General features: G+C 45.8%; 1 protein-coding gene across 3 annotated transcripts in view; it reads left to right on the top strand.

Annotated features, from left to right (window-relative positions):
* Nucleotides 1-1,322: 1,322 nt before the first annotated feature.
* LOC144794349 (hemagglutinin/amebocyte aggregation factor-like) overlaps nucleotides 1,323-14,666 on the top strand; it is a 52,301-nt gene continuing 38,957 nt past the window's right edge. The window contains exon 1 of one of the 3 annotated variants that reach the window (XM_078668193.1): nucleotides 1,323-1,497. In XM_078668193.1, the coding sequence (XP_078524319.1) occupies nucleotides 1,446-1,497 (52 nt within the window). In that variant the 5' untranslated portion in view covers nucleotides 1,323-1,445. Of the gene's footprint in view, nucleotides 1,525-14,666 lie in introns of all 3 variants that reach the window. The other 2 variants (XM_078668191.1, XM_078668192.1) reach the window with 2 other exon arrangements.

Raw genomic sequence — 14,666 nt, 5'->3', positions numbered from 1 at the left:
TAAGGTTTCTCATAATTGAGGCTCCAAGGAGTGTCTCTTAACAAAGGCTCCTGAAGTCCATGGTCCTCATAGCTGAAGCTAAGAAGTAAATGTTTCTGATAGCCAAGGCTCTGATGAGAAAGAACTGGCTCAAACTAACTGGTGATAAGACCAAGATTGTACTGTATGTCAGAGCAAACACCATTTTGTTGGGCGAATGGTGGCTAAGGAAACTTGGCTCAGTCGCCACAACCAAACAAGTGGCAAGAAGGCATGGAATTTCACTCAGTAGTAAATCAAAGATAAGATTGGAGCTGTGTGGTAGCTCCTGTTGCAGTACCCTTCCTTTGCTTTGCAAGATCTTCAAATGGCTACTCCTACATTGCAGGAAAACGAATACCCAGGCTTTAACCACTAGCCGAGTGGCCTATGGCAAGTCTTTGTATGCCGGTGTAGATGATTCTCTATTGACCCGGCTCCAAGCTATTGAAAATACTGCTGCCAAACTACTGTTTTGTCTTCCCCCTAGATCTGCATCAGTTCCAATGTTGAAAAAGCTTCAGTAGCTCCCGATTCACCATGTACACAGAGCACTTTACTCCAGAGCCACCCCCCCACCTTCCCCTCCCCCCCACACACATGCACAGTAGAACAGACCAGGGCACTAAGGTCTCTTTCTTTAGCCCTTGCTCAAGCACAACAGACCCTCCATGCTAGAAGGGGGGGGGGGGGGCTCATTTAGATATTCGGCGGTCTGGCACTGGAACAAGCTTCCTGTTAGGATGCATACAAATACTAACTATAAAATGTCCCCAAAAATATTCAAAATCTGGTTATTTTACAACAGGTACAGCATAGAGCTTTCCTTCAGTTTGCTTCTCTGTATGCTTTTGGGGGCCATTTGTTAATTGTCAATTATTTTGCCACCTGCGCAGGGATAATCTGCAGGGAGTGAGTTGGTGCATTATAAGCTCTATTAATATAACATCAGGACTCCTTAAGCCCATAACCAGTTCTCCTGAAGTCCATGTTTACAAAAGCCAAGACTCTGAAGTCCATGTTTACAAAAGCCAAGACTCTGAAGTCCATGTTTCTGATAATCAGGACCCACGAAGTCCATAAATAGTCCTCCTGAAGTTAATGTTTCTGAAAGCCAAGGCTCCTAAGTCAATGTTTTTGAAAACCAAGGCTCCTATGTCAATGTCCAATAATTTCCATAGGGCGCTGGTGAGTAAAAAACTTTGAGAAAGTTTAAAAATACCTACTCATGTCAAACATGACACATACTACTGAAGAATGGGAGGGGCTCTATGCTTATATAAAGCATACACTTTAGGAAGCAGAGAATATACAACAAGAAGACGGGGATCGAAGAAGGGAAAAGTGATAGCAATAGCTTTAATAAATTGCATAGTACTCTGCTCATTTAAAAAAACAATCCGCTCTGTGTCACTCTGCCATTCGCCATGAAGGCATTAATCCTTCTTGCATCGATCATAGCTACGATTTTTGCAGAAGGTAAGAACTTCCAGGATGCACCCACAGGTAAAAACATTTTTTTTAATCATTTCTCTTTTAGGCTATTCGTTTCTGTGTTGTATTTCAGAAGGTTCAACCGTCATTTTCTTCCATGTGTACAAAACTTCATAGCGAAAAAAGGCTACATACCATACAGTTCTTGACTGGAACAAATATAATCGATTTTTTCTTGTCCAAATGGCAAATAAAAACATCAAGGGTCATCCACGTCCATTGTAGACAAAGAATACATTAAGGGGTCTATTATAATGTCTGGGGGATTGCCACCGCCGGCATGGCAGTGACGATTCGCCAGACATTATCTCCCGCCCGCCTCCCATTTCCCCCCGCCATATTATGATGGCGGGGGGTACCGCGGCGGATGGGAAGACCGTCTGCCGCTTTTCCGCCCGGTCGACGAGTTGACCGGGTGGAAAAGGGTTAAATTTGGTGGCGGTGTCTGCTAGACACCACCATCCATATAATAATGTATGCGGGAAGCAGCCTTTCTGTGGTGGCATTGCTGCCATGGAAAGGCATGCGGTTTTCTCAGCTGGGGGCCCGTTGTGGGCCCCCAGGATGTTGGTGAGGTGGGGGGGCTCATGGGAGGTACCTATGGTATCCCCCTGCTTTTGCATGCACGATGTGGCAGCTACTGCACGGTGCCTGCCACGTTGTGTATGCCCCACAATGATGTGGATGGGGGATGCCACCGTGGCGGTGGCATCCTAATTGCCGGTGCGGGACTGGCACACCACTGGCAGCCGGTCCCAGCACCTCTAGGGTGGCGGGCAGACACAAGTCCGCCTGCCATCCTTATCGGCCCCTAAGTATTAACCTTAGATAGGCAGTTAATGATTTAAGTGTGTCTGTGCTATCTGCCAGTAGATTTATGACATGTTAATTAATTGCTGTGGCAGGCTGGATGGCGAACAATCGGCTCCAACTGAATGCCTCTAAGACTGAGGTCATTATCTTTGGTAGGGAAAGTGGATTATGGGGAGATCAGTGGTGGCCTTCTGATCTTGGCCCCGTTCCTTCCCCCGTGACTGAGGTTAGAAATCTCGGGGTGTGGGTCGACAATAAGCTCTCTTTTACCTCCCACACAAAACGCGTGGCTGGTACTTGCTTTGGTACCCTGCAGTGTCTTCGACCAATTTTTAAGTTCTTCGATGCGGAGACTAGACAGATTATTGTCCAAGCTCTGGTTCTTACCAGGCTGGACTATGCCAGCTCCTTGTTTCTGGGCCTAAACCAGGCAGAGCTATCTCAACTTCAGAGAGTCCAGAACGCGGCAGCTAGGATGCTTGTCGGCCTCCCGAAGTTTGTTTCGGCTCGTCGGACTATCCAAGATCTTCATTGGTTGCCGATGGGGCAGAGAATTAAGTTTAAAGCTCTTTGCTTAACTTTCAAAATTCTCAAATTAGCTTCTCCTCCTATTCTTGCACAGACTATTCAGCACTATGTCCCAGCCAGAGCTCTTCGCTCCGCCGGATCCAATCTTGCCATTGTGCCACGTTTCAAAAAATCCAGAATGGGCGGACGTTCCTTCTCAGTGTTGGCAGCAGCACTTTGGAATTCTCTGCCAGCCTCTCTTCGCTCCATTCCTGACTTGCTCCCTTTCAGGAAGGCACTTAAAACTTTTCTTTTCTCCACAATTTAGGCCCATTTCTTTTGCCTTCTCTGATGCGTTGTGTTATTAAGTCTCCAAAGCGCCGGGACGCCTCTTTGCTGTGGCATCCGTGCGCTATATAAAAAATAAATAACATAACATAACATAACATAACATAACATTCCTGATCATAAACAGATTACAAAATGAAATTGAATTGTACCTTTTATTTTTAAGGAACCGATTTTAATTAACGTGCCTTAGATACATAGCAAATATTTCTAATCCCACTCATAAACACAGTCAGGGCATTTTTGACCAGGCAGGTACCAAGTAGAGAATATTTAGACTTTTAGACTTTATTTTTTGTACTGCACGTCAAGGTAAAGTATTTTAATCTCTAACATTTGACTCTCAGTTTACAGTGGCACAACTGGAAAGTTCAAGTTCTTCCTTATCTTCATTTTTCCAGGAACCTGTAGGCAGCTTGTACAAAACATACCTTCTGTGATGTGTGTACCCCCTATGAAGTCTAGGTAGGAACCTCCCTGAAAACCACTGATAAACCAAGATACAGCGCCCCACTTTCAGGGCTAAATGGACTTGGGTGAATCTTGTCCTGAAAGCAGTAGTGTGGCATGCAGTTTTCTTGCAGTGCCAGAAATGAATTCCTGCTGCGGAATAATAATGCTACTAGGCCTTGTGCATACCCTGAGCCCTGCTTCAGAACTTTGAAGTAAACTTATTTTTGGGAGCAGCGTTTAGGAATTGTGGGGGTGCAAAGGAGACAGTCTGGGAATATTTGCGGACTGAGGGGCGGAAGCGTGTTTACCCACACATATGGTAATTTTCCAGCAGTATCTGATTAGAATTCATGCTTCAGAAATTCAGAGCTGCCTGCTCCAGCTGCCTGGCGAGTTGTTAATATTCCTCAGAGCTAGGGAGACCCAGTCCATCGCTAGTTCAGATGGCCACGGGCAGCCTATTGACCCTCTCGCTAGCTCTGATGGCCATTCGCAGTCGATTGAGCCTCTCACTAGCTTTGATAGCCACATGTGCTGATTGAGCCTCTCGCTAGCTCTGATGGCCACACGCAGCCGATTGAGCCTCTCGCTAGCTCTGATGCTCACACATAGTCGATTGAGCCTCTTGCTAGCAGCCTATTGAGCCTCTCACAAGCTCTGATGGCCACACGTGCCAATTGAGCCTCTTGCTAGCTCTGATGGCCACACATAGCCGATTGAGCCTCCCGCTAGCTCTGATGGCCACACGCAGCCTATTAAGCCTCTCGTTAGCTCTGATGGTCACACGCAGCCTATTGACCCTCTTGCTAGCTCGGTTGGCCACACACAGCCGATTGAGCCTCATGCAAGCTCTAATGGCCATGTGCAGCCTATTGAGCCTCTCGCTAGCTCTGATGGCCATGTGCAGCCTATTGAGCCTCTCGCTAGCTCTGATGGCCTTACATAGTCTATTGAGCCTCTCGCTAGCTCTGATGGTCATGTGCAGCCTATTGAGCCTCTCGCTAGCTCGGAGGCCTTACATAGCCGATTGAGCCTCTTCCAAACTCTGATGGCCACATGTGCCAATTGAGGCTTTTGCTAGCTCTGATGGCCACACGTGCCAATTGAGCCTCTTGCTAGCTCTGATGGCCACACGCAGCCTATTAAGCCTCTCACTAGCTCTGAAGGCCACACACAGCCTATTGAGCCTCTTGCTAGCTCTGATGGCCACACGCAGCCTATTAAGCCTCCCGCTAGCTCTGATGGCCACACACAGCCTATTGAGCCTTCCGCTAGCTCTGATGGCCACACGTAGTCGATTGAGTCTCTTGCTAGCTCTGATGCCAACATAGTCGATTAAACCTCTTGCTAGTTCTGATGGCCACACGTAGTTGATTGAGCCTCCTTCAAGCTCTCATGGCTACACTCAGCCTATTGAGCCTCTTGTTAGCTCTGATGGCCACACACAGTCTATTGAGCCTCTTTCTAGCTCTGATGGTCATGTGCAGCCTATTGAGCCTCTCGCTAGCTCTGAGGGCCTTACATAGCCGATTGAGCCTCTTGCAAGCTCTGATGGCCACACGTGCCAATTGAGCCTCTTGCTAGCTCTGATGGCCACACATAGCCGATTGAGCCTCTCACTAGCTCTGATGGCCACATGCAGCATATTAAGCCTCTCACTAGTTCTGATGGCAACACACAGTCTATTGAGCCTCACGCTAGCTCTGCCGGTCACACGCAGCTATTTTGCGGCTTGCCGAAATCAAGAACCTCGTTTATGTGTAACAAGGTAACCCGTGTATGTTTTACTAACATTTTTATTTAGTTTGGAGAAAGACCGTGAAGCTTGCACATGTGTTTTACTAAAATAATTACTCGTGTCCCCTAAAATGGCCGCCGCTTGTATTTTAGTTACTGCGCATGCGTCAGCCACACTCACGTGTCCTGACGCGTCTGCAGAAGTGGAGGGAAAGTTATGCGCATGCGTAATTCATAGCTGTGCTTATCATGTGGTACTGCTCGTGCCACTGCTCTTGTGTCCGTCTCAATGTAGCTAACATTTAATTGCATAAGTTTATTTCTTGATGATGAGTTAAAAGTACAAACCCTGTGATGTGTTTTCCTAATGACATTATTATGTATTAATTTGTTTTCGCTTACTTTTCATGTACCGCGGGAAATGGGGGTCTGAGTGAGAGGAGAGCCATATTGGAGGTCCCTTCTGCGCCTGTGCGACATTCGGCAGCACGAGGGACCTTGGCTGATGGAACATAGCCAGCTGGCAGTGATGGGCGAGATGCTCCTGAGAAAGTCACCTCTGCCCTGCGAGAACAGCGAATGTGGCTCCTTATGTGATACAATGTAATGTTGCGCTACTGTTAGCTCATGGGAACCCCAAATCTGCTAGGCGGTACCCAAATATGTTAATGAAGGCTACAATTCGCGTATTGTGATTGGTGTGTTACCCAAACCCTACCTTAGGACCAATCGAAATTGAGGGATTCTGACACTTTGCAACATTGGGGGGTGGTACACTGTCCCCAAACTGTATATCTACCCTGGGTTCACCTAGTGAACCGTCCGACTTGTCTGGTTTAGCTGACCTGTCACTGACCCAACGCACTCAATAGGTGACTGAAGATACAGAGCGCTGCGGAGCACTCTGTCCGAATTTGACCATAGACTAAGGTTCTACTGAACCTTAAAGTGCTGGCAAGGCACTTAGCTGGGAGTTCGCTGACCCAATCGGGGTCTTGATCGATAGCTGCAGAGCGGGTGGAGCGCAGGCGTTGCTTCCGAACTGTGGGTTCCGGTCCTGTCCTGAAGAGGGTCCTGTCCTGAGGGTTTGCTGTCCTGTCCTGAGGGTCCTGTCCTGATTCCTTTTCCGAGGGTATCCTGTCCTGTCCTGGGTGTCCATTCTGCACCTGCTGTCCTTTGAGGGGTATCCTTCCTTGAGGGTTTCCTGTCCTTAACTGACCCGTGGCCAGGGTTTGGTTTCCACACCTTTTCTAGGTAAATATTACTCTGAACCTCTTGAAATTCTTGCACCTTCTGAATTTCTAACTTTTGCTTTAATAAAGTTAAACATTGCATATGTTATATTTCCATGCCTTTCCGCAACTATTGAACTATCATTTATAATTTTGCAAAGTTATTCCTATGTCTTCTCATTTGTTAGAAATTATATTTTGCATAGCAGTGTGTCATTTTCTGATATGGTCTAGAACTTCGTTGCCTAGATTGTTCAAAGGCCCCTTCACCTTAAGTGAAGCGTGTTATTCATTATAAGCTCTTCTATAGTCACACACACTTAGTCTATCCCTGTCTAGATAATACTGACTTATATAGTATTTTTCTTGTTACAATTTATTAGTACATTTGATGATTACTCTGTCATTATTTCTTTCTGCCTATGTGATTTACGTTATCTTGGTTATTAATTGCCTTATTTTACTGTACCTCATGCAAGAAAACATTGAATTTAGATAAACATTTTAAAACTTCCAGTTGTCCGTGGTCATTTAAACAGTATTTGAATGTTATTGGTTGGGTTTGTATTTTGCTGCCTTTCCTTTACAGCTAGCTCCCTGATTCATTGTGGTCATTAGGCACCTGCATCGGTGGATGGTAAGTCGGGTGCACTGAAAATTGGTAGCAGGGAACACACACACACCAACTTGATAGAGCTCGTGAAGTCACCCGATCGATGTATATGGTGATTTGAAAAGTATATGGGCCCTGAAGCCGGAAACGGCGAAAACTATTGGCCGGGTGGCCTCGCGCGCTCTATCAGTTTTCTGGTAGCTAGAGGATGGTTAGGGACTAGCTAAAGGTTAGGCAGGATTAGTTGGACTAGTTAAGTCGGAAGCTGCTATTATATTAATGCTGCTATAAGAGTGGCTGTTCTAAGAGACCTGATCAATCTCTTGTGAATACGCACGAATAATATCTTGTAAAAATAATTCATGAATTACTGTATTGTTATTATTCTTGTTCTTATATTGTTATATGTACTAATCCATGCAATTGTCAACCGTCTTGTTTCTTGTTGTCCGAACTCCCCGGGGAATTGAAAGGGCAAGTGGTGAATAGAATCCATTGTCCTGAGGTCACAGGTTCGAGGAAAGTTAGGTGCAGGTTAGGATAACCGGGAAGCACTAACTAGGGTTTTCTGAATACATGTGTGAATAAATGACAGTAACGGGGTTCATTGGCAAAATTCCCATAGTGGCGTAACCTAGTAAGGGTCACATCGGAAGAGTAGCAGGTTCCTCGGAGCTAGCGTGAAAGCAGAGGGGTCCGCTGAGAAACCTTAAACTCGGAATATATCCCGGAAAGAAGTGGATGAGTTTAGGGGAATAACAGGTTCACCGATGCTAGAGTGAAGGGTAGGCGGAAGAGATCTGCCCGCAGCGCGTGAAAAGTAAATGGAAGTAGTTTACTTGCTGTAAAAGAATTCTTACTCTATCTAGACACTTGAGCACTGTGGCGAATGTGTATTTGTTGTAAAATAACCAAGCACTGAGCACTTTAAAAGAAAGAAAGTTTCCGTTACCTTGTGAAGGGAGGGAGTCAGTCGCGAAGCACCTCTGACGTCACTCTGTGCCGCGCTGGGATTGGTAGAAGCAGCGGGCGGGTAGCGGAGCTGAAATTGTAAAGGAGGGGTGAGCGCCGGAGCGTGGGAACTGTCTCACGAAGGGGCCGCGCACCCATTGGCGGAGCTTATTTTGTGCCGCGCACCCATTGGTTGCACGAATTTTCTGAAGCGCGTTCTGATTGGAGGTAGTTTGTAAACAAAGTTAGCGCAGAAGTCGTATGTGGCACTCGAGGACTACAGAGACTCGACCTGATCCAAGGCATCTAGGGTTTGAAAGGGATCAGGGGAAGGCTAATAGATACGATATTATGTACGGAACCAAGAGAAAAATGTCCCTTGTAAATAAGGTGAAAAATTATTTTAAAACGGACAAACCGATAAAATCTAGGGAAGGTGTTCTTGTCCCAGCACCCAATACTCCCGCCTCATTCATGATGTTTGACCGAGGGTACAATACCTGTGTGTGGCTGGAGAATTGGGTGAAGTACACAAAAGATGACGGAGTATTGGCTTTTCCGTTAGATGGTACTTTCAATGGTAGGATCTTATTTAATTTAAGAACCCGAATGAATGAACTGCATCCCAGACCGAGACTAACGCAGTATGAGGCATTAGAGGAATGGGAGATTGAGGCTTTTGAAAGAGAAAGACCCCGAATGGACAAGGGTTTGACCAAGTGGTACCCCAGGCAGAAACAGGAATCCAGGGATAAAAGGATGAAACAGTGGAGGCAGAGCATGATTGTTGAGGGTCTGTTTCCCATGATGCCGGCATGTCATAACATTGGAGCGGGGGAGAAAAGTACTGAAAAATGTAAGCATTGGGGGGCCCTGGGGGATTCAGATGATGAATTAATAGATGACATCTGTACCAGAAGTCCGCCACCTTACAATGAGGGAACCCGACCTTCCAGTGTAGGAGATGTTCCCCGACGCCCCTTCCTAAAGGAAGAAGACAGGTCCCTGGGACTGGGAGGGGGTGGTCAAGTATTGCCCTATCCTGAAAAACCCGAACTGACGGAAACAAGGGACATGTATCCCAAAGTGCCCGCAAGTCAGGAAGAAAAATATTCACGTACGAAAACCTTTTTTCCCAGACCCTTGTATGAAAGCGAAGAGAAACCATCGAATTCAGGACTGCCTTTTGTTCAACCTCCATATGGGGAAGAGCGCAGGTCCTTTAATACTGGAACTTTATTCCCGAAACCAAATTATGGGGGAGGACCAAGTGAAACGCATCCTACTGCCCCGAGTTTTACTCCTCCATTGACCCCCCAGATATTACATGACACAACTCTAAGAAGGGTACTAGTGGAAAAGGAGCAAGAGGCTCTAGCTAGACAAAGAACAGAAATAATTCAGAAAATTTCTCAGATAAATACCAGTCCTGAGGCATTGACTATTCCAGTAACTATTGGACCGGTGGTCCCGTTATACGGAAATGGTAAGGGAATTCCGATTACTCCAGGCATGACCCCAGTCATAGCAACCCCGAGACAGGAACCAATCATCATAGATGATCAGTCCAGTGAATGCGAGTCTGAAGTTGCGTTCTTGGAATTGCCAAACAAACAAACTGGAAAGGGAATACAGCAGAGGTATAATCCTTTTAATACAAAAGAAATTAAATTAGAGACAGCAACAGGTACTAGGAATGTCTCTCTGGTAACTCCGGATGAAATTGAGAGTTGGAGTCGTGAATTAGAGAAGCAGACTCCGCAAACAAAGCCTTTAGACCTCTACAAGCTGAGGGTTGAAATAGAAGAATTAATGGCAGGAAATGTGGGGTTGGATCGATTGAATACCTACTCTGAGGAAGAATTGTCGTTCATATGTAAAAGCTTTACAAGGAATACCAGAGTGCTCCACGAAAAACTGACCGAAACAGCAGTTAGCATGGGGGTAGATATCTCAAAATCCAAGCCCTTACAGAAACCGTACAGAGCAGACTTCTCAGACAAAGATATAGAACACCTGAATGTGGCAGGGAAGAAGTTGCAGATTAAAGAATTAATGGGGGTACTGCAGAAATGGGGAGATGTGGAAAAATGGAGAAGCAGGTGGGCGAAAAAGAGGGAAGAGGTTCGCTCCCGACAAGTGACTCCCGAGTTTGCTTTAAGAGAGGTAGAAAAACCTGAGCAGTTATGCCCCATGCGCGAAGTTCCAGGGGGAAAATATGTGCATGTCCCCTGGTCTAGGCAGGATATTGTGTCCTTCACGAACGATTTTCCAAAGTTACGAGAGAAACCAGTGGACTGGTACAGGCAGGTGGAAAGGTTCGTGAAGGTACAAAAATGTCTGTGGAAAGACCTGGATGGGTTTTTCGACATTGTGGTTCCAGTAGACTTATGGACCCAGTGTAAAATAAACATAGATTGGCCCAGTGAAGAGTATCCCAGAAACAAGGAAACAGGGGAGCCATCAAAGGAAGTCATGCGAAAATATGAGCAGGTAATTCAGCACTTGAAAGAAAAGGTGCCCGCCAAGGAAACTGATTGGACAAAAATAGATAGAACAACACAGGAAAGGGACGAAACAGTGCACTCCTTCTATGAAAGGTTATTGCAGGTATTTAAAACATACAGTGGTATTGACAACATCGACCTGAAGGATATGACGCACTTTATTTACAGGTTTGTAAATGGTTTAAGACCTGAAATTTGTCAGTGGATAAAAGACAATAAAATCTGTTGGCATACTAAGAAAATGGATGAGGTCCTGCGGTACGCTAAGTACTGCGAGGACGAGATGGCCGAAAAGAAAAAAGCCCTTAAAGAGAAGGTTATGTGGGCTCAGGTGAAGCTCGCAGAACAACAGGAAAAACAATTGAGTAACATGGTTAAAAATGCTGAGAACAAAGGTCCTGGGGGAGGGGGTGGAGGAAAGCCCCGGCCCAAATTTAGCAGGGAAGAGGCTATGAAAAAATTTCCCTGCCATCAGTGCGGCGAAATTGGACACTGGCGAAACGAGTGTCCCCAATTAGTCGATGTTAATGAGAAAACTCCTGATTTAATTCCACAGACGCAGAAAGAAAGACCAAGAAAGACTCAACCCCAGGTAAAAACAGTTCAGGTGCCTCGAGCACCCAAGCAGGTATACAGGGGAAGACAGGCAGAAAACGAAGAGATAGAGGTTTGGGAAAGCGGGGAGAACAGAAATACAGCAACTTCGCAGTATCTGCTGAATGATACCTTCCTTTGTAATGATCAGGACTGACGGGGCCTGAGAGGGGAGGACGAGGAGTGCGTACTTGGCGCTTCCTTGCCGGTAGACCAGTCTGGACCATATATTGAAGGAAAGGTTGACGGAAATGATGTCACCTTTCTGTTGGACACTGGCGCTACCCGTTCTACTGTAAGAACAGTGGACGTTCCAAACCTACCCCTCTCGGGAGAAAATATCCAAGTAGTAGGTGTATCTAATCAATTGATTAGTACTCCTGTTACCGAACCAATGGAGATTTCAATCGGAAATTTTAAACAGATGCATAGATTTGTCGTCTGTGACACCAGTCCAGTAAATTTACTGGGACGTGATTTGCTGTGCAAAATGAACTGTACCATCTTTTGCACACCAAAAGGTGTTGAAATACAGACCCCAGATGAAGACGGCATTTATAAATTATTATTGCTTAGACCTGACTCAGAAATTAAAAGATTGACCCTGCAGGACTTGCCCCAAGAACTACAGGAAGCCGTAAAGCCAGAGGTGTGGGATTTCACTGGAAAAGATGTGGGTTTGATGAAAGATGTGGACCCCATACAAATAGCCATCAAGGACAATGCAGTATATCCTAACACTAGGCCCTACCGAATGAATGCTGAAGTGAAAGCAGGTGTCACTCTGGAAATACAAAAACTATTGGAAGGAAACATCATACAGGAAGTGATGAGCAGCCCATGCAACTCACCGATTATGGGCATTAAAAAGCCTAGTGGCAAGTATAGGGTAGTGCAGGACCTGAGAAAGGTTAACAAAATTGTAGTTCCTTGCTGCCCTATTGTCCCGAACCCTGCAGTAATTCTGTACCAAATTCCTTGGGATGCTGAGTGGTTCACTGTGATTGATTTGTGTCATGCATTCTTTTCGATACCCCTGCACCCCGACAGCAAATTTCTTTTCTCATTTGCCTTCGAGGGTCACGTGTATTGTTGGAACAGGGTCCCTCAAGGGTATACAGAGAGCCCCTCTATCTTTAATCAGATCTTGAAGAAATGTCTAGAGACTTTGATCTTACCTGGGAACTCTGTGTTAGTGCAGTACATAGACGACCTTCTACTGGCATCTAAAAGTCACAGGGACTGTGTAGTTGACACCATTGCCCTCCTAAATCATCTGTGTGAGAAAGGGCATAAAGTGGCCCCTGACAAACTACAGTTCTGTGCAAAATCAGTGAAATATCTAGGACACCAGATAGAAAAGGGTGTCAGAAAAGTCACTTCAGAAAGAGTGAGAATAATTCAAAAAATGCAGTTGCCCCGTACTCAAAAAGAAGTCAGAATGTTCCTGGGTGTATTAGGGTACTGCAGGCAGTGGATTCTGGGATTTGCAGCCTTAGCCAGGCCCTTGATAAAAATGACCACGAGAGGAATGCCAGATGTTGTACAGTGGGACGATGAAAGTCTAATGGCTTTCACAAGATTGAAAAACTGTCTGTGTACAGCCCCTGCGTTGGGAATGCCAGATTATTCCAAAGAGTTTGCCCTTTTCTGTGACACTCGCGATAATTGCGCATTGTCTGTCCTGACTCAAGAACATGGCACGACCAGAAGGCCTGTGGCTTATTTCTCTGCCACACTGGACCCAGTAGCTGCTGGGTTACCAGGCTGTCTAAAAGCAGTAGCTGCTACCTGTGCAAGTTTGGAACAGAGTGAGTCCATTGTCATGGGACATCCTGTGACTGTGTATGTTTCACATGGAGTGGTAATTCTATTGACCAGAACTAAAACACAGTATCTCACCCCTAGTCGGCTGACTAAATACGAGAGGATTCTTGTGGGTGCAGCAAATGTAAGCATTGTTAGGTGCGGTATTCTGAACCCTGCCACCTTACTCCCCGACCCCTTGGAAATGGAAGGTGGGGATGATGATGAACATGATTGTATTGATCTGACAGAGTTCAGTACCAAGCCACGCCCAGACATAAAAGAAGTGCCATTGCCTGAGCATGATAAAGAACTATTTGTGGATGGTTCCTGTCTAAGACATGAATTAGGAGGCTTGAGTGCTGCTTATGCAGTAGTGTCTTTCACAAAAATTGAACAAGCAGGTTACCTATATAACATCAAGTCTGCACAAGTAGCCGAATTGATAGCCATGATAATGGCTTGCAAAATTGGGAAGGACTTACGCATAACAGTGTATACTGACAGTCAGTACTGTTATGGCGTTGTGCATGACTTTGGCCAATTATGGCTGCAGAGGGAATTCATGACTTCCTCAGGTACTCCCATTCGGAATGCAAAGGTTGTTCATGACCTTTTAGAGGCCATCCAGTTGCCCAAAGAACTGGCAGTGGTAAAATGTGCTGCTCATAAAAAGAGCATGGACAAAGTATCACTGGGAAACGATTATGCTGATCGAGTGGCTCAATGGTGTGCCAAAGATCGGTATGTTGTAAATCCAAAACGAGGGGGGCCAGGAACCAGCTGCCAGCTTCAGGTGTTTGAGGAAGTGCCTACATGGGATGAGGTGAGAGAGTGGCAGGAGTCGGCTCCTTGGCAAGAAAGAGAGAAATGGAAGGAGGATGGATGTAGACCGAGACGTGTGGATGGTGTCATTATAGGTCCAACTGGTATGCCTGTGTTACCCCGACACTTGCTTGGCACAATGGCAAGATTAATACATGAAGGATCACACATTGGTAGGGATGCCATGATTCTGGTATTTCAACAGACTTGGTACAATAAAAAGTTCAGGAAGGTAGCAGAGTCCCTCTGCCAGAGGTGCCTGTCATGTCAACAGATGAACCCAGGCAAGAGGACAATGGTTGAACTGAGCAAGATTGGGAGATCAGGGGGTCCCTTTATAAAGATACAGGTTGATTTCATCACCATGCCCCGTTGTGAAGGGAAACGATATGTCCTTGTCATTGTTTGCGTATTCTCAAAATGGGTAGAAGCTTACCCTACTCCTCAAAGTGACGCACTGACAGTAGCGAAGTGTTTACTAAAAGAACTGATACCTAGGTTCGGAATACCATGCATTATTGAATCAGATAAGGGTGGACATTTCCAGAATGACATACTGGCTGAACTCTGTAAGGCCTTCGGAATAAGGCAGAAACTCCATTGTGCATACCACCCAGAGGCTTCTGGAATAGTGGAACAAGTAAATGGAACTATCAAAAACAGACTAGCAAAGCTGACAGATGCTACTGGCATGACCTGGGTGAAGGCCCTGCCCCTGGTCCTGATGGGACTGAGAAGTGTTCCAGACCGCAAGACAGGCCTAAGTCC

The sequence above is a fragment of the Lissotriton helveticus genome, chromosome 1_1 (genome assembly GCF_964261635.1).
Source record: "Lissotriton helveticus chromosome 1_1, aLisHel1.1, whole genome shotgun sequence".
Lineage (NCBI taxonomy): Eukaryota > Metazoa > Chordata > Amphibia > Caudata > Salamandridae > Lissotriton > Lissotriton helveticus.
This window is presented reverse-complemented; position numbering and strand designations above follow the sequence as displayed.